Source organism: Syngnathus floridae, chromosome 10, assembly GCF_059516105.1.
Source record: "Syngnathus floridae isolate MCC-2025c chromosome 10, RoL_Sflo_1.0, whole genome shotgun sequence".
In the NCBI taxonomy this organism is placed as follows: Eukaryota; Metazoa; Chordata; class Actinopteri; order Syngnathiformes; family Syngnathidae; genus Syngnathus; species Syngnathus floridae.
Window position 1 is genome coordinate 13196480 of NC_142422.1, and position 13312 is coordinate 13209791.

At 48.4% G+C, this 13312-nt stretch overlaps 1 protein-coding gene across 4 annotated transcripts; it reads right to left on the reverse strand.

The window, feature by feature from the left end:
- Positions 1 to 1652: 1652 nt before the first annotated feature.
- On the reverse strand, positions 1653 to 13312 carry znf574 (zinc finger protein 574). 4 transcript variants are annotated; one of them, XM_088387674.1, is made up of 11 exons: positions 12605 to 12857; positions 11426 to 11587; positions 9617 to 9937; positions 8827 to 9484; positions 8484 to 8698; positions 8226 to 8405; positions 7795 to 7889; positions 7090 to 7184; positions 4988 to 5133; positions 4626 to 4913; positions 1653 to 3720 (listed from the first exon to the last, which is right to left on the reverse strand). In XM_088387674.1, the coding sequence occupies exons 1-11, from the start codon at positions 12662 to 12664 to the stop codon at positions 3109 to 3111; spliced, it is 2832 nt and encodes a 943-aa protein (XP_088243800.1). In that variant the 5' UTR covers positions 12665 to 12857; the 3' UTR covers positions 1653 to 3108. The 4 variants fall into 4 exon arrangements, with proteins under 4 accessions (XP_088243800.1, XP_088243799.1, XP_088243798.1 ...); XM_088387673.1 differs by lacking the exon at positions 12605 to 12857 and adding an exon at positions 13086 to 13312 and having other exon boundaries at positions 8827 to 9937; XM_088387672.1 differs by lacking the exon at positions 12605 to 12857 and adding an exon at positions 12994 to 13140 and having other exon boundaries at positions 8827 to 9937.

Below are 13312 nucleotides of genomic sequence, written 5' to 3' on the forward strand. Positions count from 1 at the left end.
CAGAGGGCAGAAGGTCAAACAAAGAGTGAGCCGGGTGACTCACATCTCTGGCAATCGAGGTTGCCTTGCGGGCGAGATGGGAGGTGTAAATGTCCTTCAGGGAGGGGAGCGAAGCACCAATAATCTTACCAGCCGTATTCACTATGCGCTGCAGGGCCTTCAAGTTCCGTTCAGTGCAGTTACCACCCCAGACAGCGATGCAACTGGTGAGGACGCTCTCAATGGTGCCACGGTAGAATGTAGACAGGACTGCCTGAGGAGCACATGCACGCCTGAGCTTCCGCAGGAAGTACAGGCGGCGCTGAGCTTTCTTTGCCAGTGACGAGGTGTTGGCAGACCAGGAGAGGTCCTCACTGATGTGCACCCCCAGGAACTTGGTGCAGCTCACCCTCTCCACCACAGCACCGTCGATGATCAGCGGCAGGTGTGTTGTGTGACCCTTCCGGAAGTCAACAATGATTTCCTTGGTCTTATTGACGTTCAGCAGGAGGTTGTTGTCCCTGCACCACGTGGTCAGAAGGTCAACTTCCGACCTGTACCGAGTCTCGTCGCCCTTCGTGATGAGACCCACCAGAGTCGTGTCGTCAGCAAACTTCACTATGCGGTTGTCGCTGTAGGTCGCAGTGCAGTCATGCGTCAGCAGGGTGAAGAGCAATGGACTGAGCACGCAGCCCTGGGGGGCCCCCGTGCTCAGCGTGATGCTGGCGGAGATTTTGTCGCCAACAATGCTTCCAAGTAATGCTTTGGAAAACCAAGGAGACGGCTAGCGTGGCTAGCTCATGGTCAACCAAGTGCATAGCAGGCATCTTGAACTGAACTACAAAAAAGGTTCAATTCTTTATCTCAAACACAACTCTTCCCTTTTTATTTCATGTAGAAGTGAAAATAAGCGATTCACACAAGTATAGATAGTGGATAGGAGGAGTATGTAGTCCATGATCACTTGGGACGTTTGATTCCACTTTTCCTTTTTTTCTCCTAAATCTTAATCTACAAAGTACCTAAGAAAAACAGTTTAGACCATTGCCTCTACCTTGGTGGACTCGCTTCCAGAGATGCCATCGTTAGGGCTTTGCACAAATATGGCAGGATGTGATGTGTTCATCAGCGAATATTCAAGCAGTGAACTTGATGCCGTCAGATGTGCAGAAGCAACTTACACCAGTGGTGAAAACTATCATGAAAGAGGCAAATGATTTTTCTGTGGTCTGAGGTTTGGTTTTCATTTCTGTATACAACTGACAGTAAAAATTTATTTTTCACTTTTGCCACCCCTGTCAAACACAAAATGGGGCCTCGGTTCTCTTGAAAAGATTTGGTTATTAGCCGGCTGCATGTCGAGCATCAGAAGAAAGCAATACAAGGCAGACAAATTGCTGTTGCCGGACGCCTTTTGCACTTTGGGAGGCCCATCCGTTGCCACCATTCGCCCATTTCACTTTCCCTCGCTCACTATCATCAGCATTACTGCTTTCCTTGACACCGAAACAAAACAAGACAGAGTGGCCCCGTTTGCGCCAACACATGTTTGCATGTGTGTGTGGAAATAAAAGGGTGGACAACTTCCATAATAAAGTCTTGCTTACAAATAGGATCATTTTGATTTTCAGTGCCGGCAACCACTGGATTAATTCCATCGAACGACGCACACATTATTTGAATAACAATAGGATTTATTTATTTTGAGGACTAAAAGTCACTAACAATGAATAGAACAGACAACTGGAGTTAGCACGCACCTCGCCAAGCTGGTGACAGTGCAGGGGGGTCACTCTGACTCGTACTGCTGCTGAGCTGGGTGCCTTTTCACTCCCACGCTTGTTAGCCCGAAGATGCGTGCGACAGCCGGGGCTGCCGAAGGTGGATGATCTACAACTGCAGAGACGTTTTGATGAACGGCTCTTACTAGCTTGCACAATGTGATTTGAATTAACCCTTTGAGTTAACCCTTAAGCAATCCCGGAGACATTGGGTGTGCCTTTCAGGGTTTTTTTTCCATTTACCATTTTCCAAGTCATTTGGGCTGTTTTGAATAAAGCGCCAGGGGATGTATATTCATAATTGTCATCTGCTCATGAAATGAGCACAACATGGAAACACAACAGACAAAAATACCCACACCATCAGAAACTCAATTGAATCTAATGCAGTCATTTGTTAAGATTTACATTTGGACTGTCGGCTTTCGCATTGATCTTTTTTTTTATTGTCCACCAGATGGCACTACATTTCGCATTCAAAGCATGCAGTAAACTAACACAAGTAGGAAGATTTTTTGTAAGATTTTCTTCAAGGGTGACCGACGACCGAATCAATTAGGTGTGTCGCCACTGATGTTGGATAATGGTCATAATAAACACCAGTCTTTCCTTTTACAAGTCCACATTCTGTATTATGAACTGAACACAAGTCCAAAATTTAGGCTGAAGAAGAGTTTAAAGTAACCTAAATGTTTCCACGACAGTTGTGGGAAGTTTGAATTTGAGGAAAAAACGGATGGTGGACACTTAAAGGATCTTTCCAGGTTTGATTGTATTTTAAGGCAGGATGGTTAAAGCTGCAAACTATTAAGTTTGCGTGAAATCAAAGGAAGATCCTAAAATGCGCTCTAAGCTTTAAAGGTGACCTCCACGATGCACATGAACACTTGGTCAATGTTTCACTACTTGTTTGCACTTCAAAATTCACAACAGGTTTTTGATAAAAGAAATTTTGCAATGTGTCCATTTCTTGGACTTTTCTGTTCTTTCCCAATCTCTGTCACAATGTGCTGAGCGCACCAACTCTGTGGCCACATCTCGTTTTGTTGATTAATTGCAGTATTTGACGTCGGCGTGCACTCCTCATGATGAAGAAGAGGCGTTAAACCCTAATTCGAAATGAGCCAGGGATCGTGGCTCACAACTACTGTTGTGAGTTTTGCCATTCGGCTCCTTGTTAGCAAGTTGTGCAAAAGGCACTGAAGCATTGAACAGATGGGCTTGTATTCCAAAGTTAAGAGAAGGTAAAATCAATCGCACCTCTAACACTTCAGCGCTCAAGTTGACTATCTAATTTTCTTTCCAAGGAATGTATATTTAGAGTGAAACTTGACCCGGGGCTCGACGCTCAAATGGTCTCCTCCACGATGAACTCGATGGAGTGCTGCGGGGACTGTGAGCCGTCCATCATGGTGATCTCGCTGCCGTCCATTGTGATGGTGGGAATGGTGATGCCCTGAGCTCCCAGCATGGATGAGGGCAGGATGACCACCTGCGAGGTTCCATCCATGCCACTCAGCTCCTCGGCGGGGATCATGACCGCCTCGCCGCCACCCTCACTGGCCTGCAGCACGTAGATGGTCTGCATGCCGCCGTTGCCGTCGTCTACCTCCACCTGGGTGGCGTCAGCAAGGGAGGAGAGCACTTTGGCGCCCTCCAGCACCTTCTGGACCTGCGCCGCCTCGTTGGCGCTGGCCACCTCCTCAGCAGCCTGGGCAGCCTGGTCGCCGTGCTGCCGGATGTGCTTGTCCAGGTTGGAGCGGGAGCGGAAGGCGGCGGGGCAGTTGGGGCACGGGTACGGCTTCTCGCCGCTGTGGGTGCGGGCGTGCTCGGTGAGGCGGGCCGCCACGCTGAAGCTCTTGCCGCAGATCCAGCAACAGAAAGGCCGCACGCCGCTGTGGATACGCTCGTGGTCCTGCAGGTGGGGCAGCTGGCGGAAGCATTTGCCGCAGGTGGTGCACTGGCGGAGGAGAAGAAACCGGACAAGACCATTAATATGCGAACTGATCCCAGTCCGGCTCCAGGGGACTTTTGGCCGGAGAAGCGTCCTCATATTTTACTGTGCCTTCAAGTGCCGCTTGAGCAAAGTTAGCTTTTGCGGCGGCGGGCTACCCGCACGGCTTATTGTGCCTCTTTATGGCAAAGACATTCGCGCATCAAGAGTTAAACATATTTTATGAGGTTTTTCACAAGGTGGGAGGTGAACAGCAGACGTTATTAGAGCACAACATCATCTGCTGCTTGATCCGCATTCTGTGGATTTTTCATACTTTTATGAGCGACTACACAAAGCCGCAGCATCAACTTCTGTGGCTTCCCTATGTCTTCTTTTTTAACTTTGTCAGCGAAATTCTAAGAAAATGCATGATTTCTCTCTGTCGCCTGGCTTCAATTAATATTCAGCCACAGAAGGACAGCCATTGTTGCGTCTCCAATCAAACATCCATCTTTGAGCGCGGCCAAAGTGATGCTGCGTGGTTGCCAACATTAAATCAATTCCCGCAGCGGCAAGCAGGGCGGCTTGGTGGGGAGAGTTGATGTCACCGGCACGGCAAAGATGGAGGGTCGCCACTGGGATGGGGGCGGCAAAAGAGGTGGGGGTGGCGGGGGATTCCCAGAATAGTAACAGGCAGCGTGGGGAGCTGACAGGTCCTAATTCAGCCCGGCCATTAATCACAAGTACAGCGAGGGAGGAAACACCCGTAGGACACACATACACGCACAGGTTGCAAATGGCTCAGGTCCAGAAGTGGCAAGATGGCCGTTGCGGGATCAGCTTGTGACCGTGAATGCTGGATTTCAATTTGTGATGTAGGTCATGAAAAAAAAGCAGGTCTTCCCAACGATTCTGAATGACTTTCTTACCTCGAAGGGCCTCTCATTGGTGTGAGTCCTCATGTGAACCTGGAAGGTGGAGTTGTAGGCGAAGCCCTTGAAGCAGATCTCGCACTCGAAGCGGACCCGGCTCTTGGACTTGCTAATTTTGCCCTGGCAGTGGGCCAGCACATGCTCCTCCAGGGCCTTGTTGGAGATGAAACGGCGGCGGCAGGGCCGCACCGGGCACTTGAGCGGCGTCTGGCCGGTGTGGGATAGCCGGTGGAGGTCCAGGCCCTCCTGGGTCATGCAGCGGTGGCCGCACAGGTCGCACTCAATCTGCGGGGGGGTGCTTCAGACTTTCAGGTTCTGATCCTTTGTTGACATGGTGTGGGCAACTCCGTAAGGCTTACCTGTCCTGTGGAGCGCCCTCGTCCTTGTCCTCGCCCGCGTCCGGTGTTCCTCTCCTCCTCGCTTGTGCAGCGCTGCAGGTGGATCTCAAGCACAGACTCGTTGATGAACTGGGAGGAGCAGTGGGGACAGACGACGGGCTCCTTGTCTGAAATGGAAGAAAAGGTGGGATTGTGAATCCAAGTGGAGATGAACACATTAAAGGTCCTGGCTTAAAATCAAGTCTATTTAGGTAGGCTTTCATATGGCCAAAGTTGACATGTCATTCCCTGATCTTGACCCTCAAAGTTTGCATGTTTTCCCCGTGCTGTGCGTGTTTTCCAAAAACATGCACTTGAGGCTGATGAAGTCGTCTTAAGGTGTGAATGGTTATTTTCTACATGTGCCCTGAGATTGGCGACCAGTCCAGAATGTACCTGGCTTCTTGGCCAAAGTCAGGGACTCTAATGAGGACAAGCGCTAAAGAGAAGGAAAAAATAAATAAAAATCAATGCACAGGCGGTGGCACGCGCAAGTACAAGCGCTGTTTGTTAGTGTGCGTTGTAAAACACGTTGAGTGAAGTCCTGCTTCAATTCACTGAGAGAGATATTTGACTCCATCTTAACAGAGCTGCAGTGATCATCTGGTGTTTGACTTTCAGGAGGCGTACAGCTTTCAATTTAGGAGCATTAATAAGCGGCAACAGTATCATTGGATTCTCCGGGGAGAAAAGGTCACATTGGCTCACTGACACTTTTCACTTCATTCATTCCTAAATGAACACTGTTTTCCCACTCTCAGCCAAAAAACAAAACCAGCCAGAAAAATAATCACATATTTCCCAACTGAACATTAAAACAATTTTTCATTTTTAAAGCAGGAGAATAAAAAATACACGCGTTCCCACTTTAGACGTAGTCTCATTCTTAGAGCGACTGCGTCACCAGGATTGATGTGCAAGTCAGAACGAGGTTGCCATCTTGCGCTAACTCAATAAAAGAAATGTCATAATTACAGTAACCCACATGGCAGGACGTCACAATACTTTCATTTTCCACTCAAATGGTATAAGTCAAGATAGGCTCAACTCTATTCTCTCTTCTCTATTAAGTGCTAAAGTTCTATTTTGAAAATTCCTGGTTTACTCCGCGCACCAAAAAAGAAAAAAACAACAACAGGGAGGCCGTAAATGAGCGCATATCTCCGTGATTGGACTACTAACACATTAACAGTGCCAATGCTGCAAGTTTCGCGTGACTAATTATTGCAAGTGATGCTCAGTCTCTCGTGATCAGCTCATCAATGAATTGGCGGCAGATATCCTGGGTCTACTTAGCGAAAACCAAATGCTCTCCTGCTGGGATGAAAACATGTCTGGGGAAGAAGGAGGAGAAAAAAAAAGAAGCCAACCGATGGATCATGAGCACGTCAAGGGGTCGTCACCCCAACGGCTGGCAATCTGCTAACCATCAGCACCTTTCTACTACAGGAGGGACGACCGTCCCGCCCTGGCCCCTCCTTCCTCTCGGGAAGCAACTAATTAAACTTTTATTAAGGACAATCTTGCCCGATGGCCCAGGGCTGATCAGCGGATCGATGTCTTCAATCATCTCTCGCTGAAGAACGCCGTACCTCTGACCTTTGCCTCATGCGGACTCATCAAGCTTAACTAATGAGCCCCCCCCCCTTGTCCCCCACCTTCCTGATTAAGATGAAGTGTGGGCACGTTGACCCAATTCATGTACCTGCACCTTTCCCATTCTGTTCCACTTGAGACACAGATCAATGCAAAGTCGCTGACCTAATGCATGGGCGCAGCAACGCCGACGTATGTTTAGTAATAAACAAGATTGACCAGGTGAGCGGGCAGGCATTTATTGCCGAGTCAATAGTAATTGACTGGGAGTTGCACTAATAAGAACATCATAATTGATTCGTTTCCATTACGGCATAGCGGATTTTTCATTACACGCTGATGCCTGCTCTTCCGGTCCCGAACAGAAACACAAAACGACTGACGGGGAAGATAACGCAAAAAAAAAAAAAAGAGCGCAAACTGTTTCCTGCTAGAGTGCTTTCTTCCCGCTGACAATACAAATTGGGTAGGTTCAGGGGGGCTCTGACCTTGATGGGTGAGGGAGTGCAGGTCGAGGTCCTTCCTGCGACTGAATGCCTCTCCGCAGTCCGGGCAGGGGAATGGGTTGCTGGTGTGGAGAAGTCTGATGATTTAAAACAATTATACACTTTTTAAATATATGACTAAATAGTCAAGAGTGTCTGAACTAGAAGAACAGCAGTAAACTAAACCCTACTTGACGTGCAGATTTTTGCTGCTCGTGACAGGGCTGTCACCATGTCCACTTAAGGACACAACCTGTCAATAGTGTACAAATGCAATCGTTCTACTCAAAGTCAATGAGAACTGCGACATTGTTCTGAAAATAAAGAAGCTAGGGAGGTGACTTCATCAGCCATTTCACCTCATACTCACAAGAAGAAAATAGACAGACACGGTGTACACATTTCCTCCCTCATATCCTCTCCTGTCCTGCCCTGTCCGCTTAATTTGCTTGGGCTGTCTGTCAATCATACGTGGCTGAAACTCAAGGACGTCGAAGATATCCGGGCACGGCGTGTTCAGAAAGCTTAAAGGTCCGACATAGCTGCTACACGGCCAGCCGAGAGAAGGGCGTTAATCTAAATGTCATCCCTGTGATAATGGGGGACACATTTAACTGGATTGCCAAGGCTGAATATTCTTACTGAAGAGAAAATAGTGCCACGAGACACAAAATACGTCAAACAATACAGAGAAAGGAAACGTGTTACTTGTGATGGTTGAGCTGTTCCTCTGTGTTAAAGTGTGAAGGACAGAGGGGGCACGAGAAGAGACCGTCTCCAACGTCACCATCTGCAGCATACATCTGCAGTCAAGGACACAGTGAAGGACAAAGGAGGAGGGAAAAAAAAAAAAAGATTAGTAAGCAAGGTCTTGAAAAGCCTTGTGCAGTACGCTTTATTCAGACTTTAACGCAGTGAAACGCAAAAGACTAGCACCTACAGAATCCTTCACATTAAATAAAAATAATGCTCTAGAGGGCTCACTAAAGAGCAAGCGTAAACAAAGCCAAATAAACAATCGTGAAACGATATTACACAAGAATTTGTTTCAAGAGGCAAATGTTTTTGTTACGGTGGGAAGGTAAAGGACCAACGGTAGAGGCGTGCCTCTTGTTGAAGAAGCAGAAAAGGGGACCGACCGGTTTGCGTCCGCGCTTGCGGCGAGGCTGGTCCGAGGTGTGAATGAGCTGATGCCTCTTGAGAGTGGCGGCCTGCGTGAAATCTTTGCCGCACACTTCGCAGCAGAAGGGCCTGTTGCCGCTGTGACTCATGGTGTGGCGCAGCAGGCTCTGCGAGTTGGTGAAGGACTTGGAACACACCTGCAGGACAACGGCAAGGCAAGGCGTGACGTGGCTGACTTGTGTTGCTGCAGTGCGCTTGAAGATTCTGACGGCCACCTTGCAATTGAAGAGCTTCTCTCCGGTGTGGCTGTAGACGTGCGTGCGCAAGAAGACACGCCTGGTGAAGGTTTTGCCGCAGTAGGGGCATACGTGGGGCAGGGCGGTGCGGGACCAGTCCTGCAGCAGCTTGGCGGGTGGCGGGAGGTTCGCCGTGTCCACCGGAACTGCTGCCCCGCCCTCCGCTTCCTCTTTACCGCTAGAATCCTTGTTTCCTAAAAAGACAAATAATCACTTTTGACATAAACAGGCTACAAGAGCAGATTTGAACATCTTTCCTCAGCAAAGGCCTGATTGTTGCATTGTCAGCTTTCTTACATCAGTTTTGCGGAGTCCACTTTACCTTTGCCAACGATCCGGAAAACCTGCCTGCTCCTCTTTGGGGCTGGTGCATCCAACTCAGTGAGCGAGCGCTTTGAGGTCTGCGCCTCTTCCGTAGGCGACGCGATCTCGTCGCCGGTCTCCACTTCATCTATCGGGCCGCACTCCAGAACGCGGTGCTGCCTGCGATGGTACAGGTACTGGGTGGTGTTCATGAAGGTCTCCTTGCAGTAGGAGCAGGAATGGATGGGCGCGTCCAGGTCGTGCATGGCCCGACGATGCGTGGCCAGCACAGCGGCGGTGTTGAAGCTGCCGCCGCATTGGAGGCACAGGAAGACCTCGGTGGGCTGCGCCGAAGAAGTGGAGGGCGCGCCGTCCGGCTCCTGCCCCTCCGCCGCGCTGCTGTGTGGGTACATTTTCTCTGATTGGCTGCTCGCCACCGTGGTGCTTCCTTCGCCTTTCTGACGGTGTTGCTTGCGGTGGTAGAGGAAGAGGGTGGTGTTGAGAAAACTCTCGCCGCACACGGTGCAGTGGTGCAAGGCCTCCTCGAAGCCATGCGTCTTGCGGTGGGCCACCAGTTCGGAGACCAGGCCGAAACAGGAGCCGCAGTCCACGCACAGCAGCACCGGATCAGGCTTTGGCTTCTTTAATGCGCCTCTCTTCCTGGGAGACGACTCTTCCTGCGCAGATGACACTGTGACCACCTCAGGAGCCGCCGGGTCGGAACCGTCGCACGACGAAGCTTCGAGGTCTCGTGTTTGTTCCTTTTCTAATCCCAAAGCGTCCGCTCGGTCGGTCTCATGCTCACTCACGTTACGCTCGGCGACAGGATGAGGTTCCTCGGTGGGGAAACCGGACTGCGGCTCGCTGTCCGACTCACCCACGACGACGGCCCTCATACAGACACCTTCTTTGCGATGACTCTGCCATTGGTCCAGGCTCTTGAAGAGCTCCTCGCAGTCCCCGCACTGGTAGAGGATTCGGGGCTGATCCAACAGTTGATCTTCGCTGAGCTCGGCCTCTTGGGCCTCCATGTCAGCCACCTGCACCACATTATCGGCAGACTGTGCCGACAGTGGCTCCAGCTCCACTTGGATTTGCGGGCCGACCATCTCCTCCTGTGTTACGGCCGGCTGCAAGAACACAATGGATAAGGGAGAAAGAACAGAATAAATGTTCCTTTGGTTGGAGAATAAAAATAAAGGATTTTTTTATTGCCACTGTTAGATGACTAAATGCAACAAATTTGTAAAAATAAATAAAAATACATATACTTTCATTCGTATCATAAAGCAAAAGGGTAGTTCTGCACTTGTCAAGGCGCTACACCTACAACTTCCTCGCTCAGATTGACCGTAAATGTTTGCGTGCACTGAACGTCACTGTAAACGCTCTCTTCATCCACATTAACGGCTGTTGTTATGTGGCTATATTCCTTAATAAACAAGCAAATGATAGCCAATGGAGTGGGATGGCATGCGTTATGTCAAAGCTCCTGAAGCTTAATGGCTCCCATCTCCCTGGGTGAATGCAAATTGAAAATTATTTGGAAAATTATCAACAGCAATTCAACAGTCACACAAAACACAAAGACAACGATGGAGGACAAAGGCGCATGATCCAGAGCTGGCAAGACGGCCTGGGCAGTTAGCGAGCATCATGAGCATCAGTCTGCCGAGTGACCTCATTAGCAGCCGTGGCCGGCTGTTCCGAAGCCCCGCCACATCGATTGCCATCTCACAGATATGGAACCTTTTTCCAGACATGAGATTGAGCTCCACTTGCAGGGTCAGCGTCAGAAAAACTGCACTTAAGACTGGAGAACTTTTTCTAAAGTATCGGTTTTGTCTGTATGACTATTGTTTCAGGCCAAAAGGTTAGCATTTCTATTTTTGTATACTACCATTTTAATTGAGATTTCAAACAACTAGACGTCGCAGAGTCCGTGACCCTCGTGAGGATAAGTGGTTCAGATAATGGACGGGTGGATCAAAGTAGTGAACCCTGTATATGGATATTGCGAAACGACTTCAAAGTTTCATTGAAACATATTAAAATACAGTCTTTGTACGTGCATGCTTAAACATGCAGGACCGCCGCAGTTCTACTGCTCTGCATTAGCAAATTCGCAAGTCTTCAAGGGAATCTATCCTCTGTTACCTAATGATAACCGTGGCTGTGTGTTTTTTTTTGTGATTGTGACGCTGTGGAATCTTGTAGTAATTTATTGTAGTTACAATGTATTACTTATGAAAAAAATACGATGAAACTAATCATGTTGGAGGCTAATCTGCGACAATGACTTGATGGAGGTCCATAATTGACTTTTCTGCACAACCCACGTTTGCAACATTGACAGCGATACAATTTGTTCTCTCAGTGAGAAAAGTGTTCAGCCCTCAGTCCCGCTGAGCTAATCAATTCTGAGAACAAAAAAATCCCGCCGAGCGGCCTATAAATTGTGGCAAACAAGCTCCGCGTTTAGTGCTCAGCTGCAGGTCAATGCTACCATTTAGGGATTCTCATTATTAATCAGTGGAGCCACGAGCACCTCACGTCGATGCTACCAACACTTTTTGTAGCGCTTTTTGGAGGAATTCAAACCAGCGAGCTTTTATTACCTGCGTTTGGAGCACCGGAACAATCATAGGCGTGACGCGGGACGAGTCCGCCTGGTCCTCCTCGGCCGTGCAAGTCATCTGGTGCTTCAGCACCTCTTCAAGGGTGTTGAACTCCTTGTAGCAGGGGAAGCACATGTACACCGACTGAGTCTCCATGTCCCCCTGCAGTAGCCGAGAAAATATCAGAAATTAAAGATTTGTGTGCTGCAACTACAAACATTAACTTTCAATATAAAAGCAATTGTATGTGTGTTGTGTATGTGCTTCTGGTGCAAACATTGCCCTCTCCTGATGGAAGACAAGAGTGCCAGTTGTGATGTCACTGTATGCAGCTTGTCTCCCCGCCCTAATTTGTAGGCACATTTCATGTTGTTCAAGAGCCACCTTTCTGCGCTTCTGACATCCAACAATATGCGACGATGGTTCTCCCTGATTTGGCCTTGCAGGCTTCTACGAGTGCTTAGTGACATTGGTATAACATCACGCTGATAAACCTGCAAGGTCTGTAAGTGCCTCACTTAAGTATATGTTAACAAGCAGCTTTGGCAAGGAAAGGCAGTCCTTTAAATTCAAGGGGCACATTTGGAGGAGTGGTCTGGGGGCTCATTTCAAACCACTATTTTAAATCATGAACAACGGATTGAGTATTTGTGCTTAGTAACAGTAATGTAATTGATTGCATTGCAGTTTGCGTTTATTTTTCAACAACTGATGGGGAAATTTGTTCACATTTCAGACCTTTGGACAATTTAGTCTTCAATGAACAGAACATGATTTTGAAATGTTGGGGTCAATTAAACAAGCCTTGTACTCCAATGAGTGTTAGGACTGTACTTGGTAGTGTTTTTATTACATATACATTGTGTTGTTGTGTAACTTGCACGTCTTTTTGACCAGATCACCAACTTCTGCTCAGTGGATTATTTTATAGTTGAATCTTAAGACTGTGCGGGAATTACAAACACATTACCGACGAAGTCTGAAGATGAAAGCCAAACGGCCTAACTTTCGGTGTGCGTGGGCCTTTAAGTAACGTCCACACCATTTCAAAAGGCGCGACGATTCTCTTTTGGCCTAACTAAACCACAGCAACACACAGAAAAAAAAAAAAGCCTAATGAAACGCACATATTGAAAGCGAACACAGGAAAGGTGGATCGGGGCTTCGTTTTGATCGTACATAAAAAATACGTTCGATGGCGGCGAGCAGCTCGGCAGCTAATTTAGCAGTCACCGTCATGGACAAGAACCGTTGAGCTAAATGGCCGCCCGGCTAATAGCAAAAGCTAACGGCGTGGGCGCGAGATAGCTCCAAAAGCTAACGAAGCGGCCTCCTCTTCGACGCGTTTCAGCATCCCAAACGCTAACGAAAGTATTCCTCTAAAACACTTAGATCACTTCTGCTTCCTCGTCAAGTACTACCATGAAGGCGGTGGAGAAGAAGAAAACTGAGAAGAAGAAGAAGGAGGCGAAGGAGAAGAAGAAGAGAATACTTAAGACGGAGGGCGGGATACCCTTCTTCGGTGGTGTAATGGCGGCGATAGTCTAAAAGTCTCGCTGTCCCCTTACCGGTGAAATGTTGTCCATATGATAACCTACGGAGTAGGAAACGATGCCCCAAAAGTATGAAAAAAAAAGTGATCGAACGTCGAGTAACTCACCGCGGCTTGCCGTTACGTTTTGACGTCGACGCTTGAAGGGGAACTAGGACAACAAGTTGAGTCGGGGCTTGGTTGGAAGAAGCGCGGCGCTGATTTGTCCAGGTGGTCCCGTAATCCGCCAATGGCGTTCGCTGACACTGACATTTGATGGACGAAAGCGCGCTAAAACACGGCGGAAACGTAACCCGTCAGATGCAAATGTAGTATTGTCCAGTGAGAATAATTGT

Coding starts and splice junctions, on each gene's coding strand:
- znf574 (XM_088387671.1), bottom strand. CDS start 12,664: ATGACGGTGACTGCTAAATTAGCTGCCGAGCTGCTCGCCGCCATCGAA. Junction 9,938..11,425: donor TTCCGGTGCTCCAAACGCAG/GTAATAAAAGCT, acceptor GTGTTCTTGCAG/CCGGCCGTAACACAGGAGGA. Junction 7,185..7,794: donor GAACAGCTCAACCATCACAA/GTAACACGTTTC, acceptor TTAAATCATCAG/ACTTCTCCACACCAGCAACC.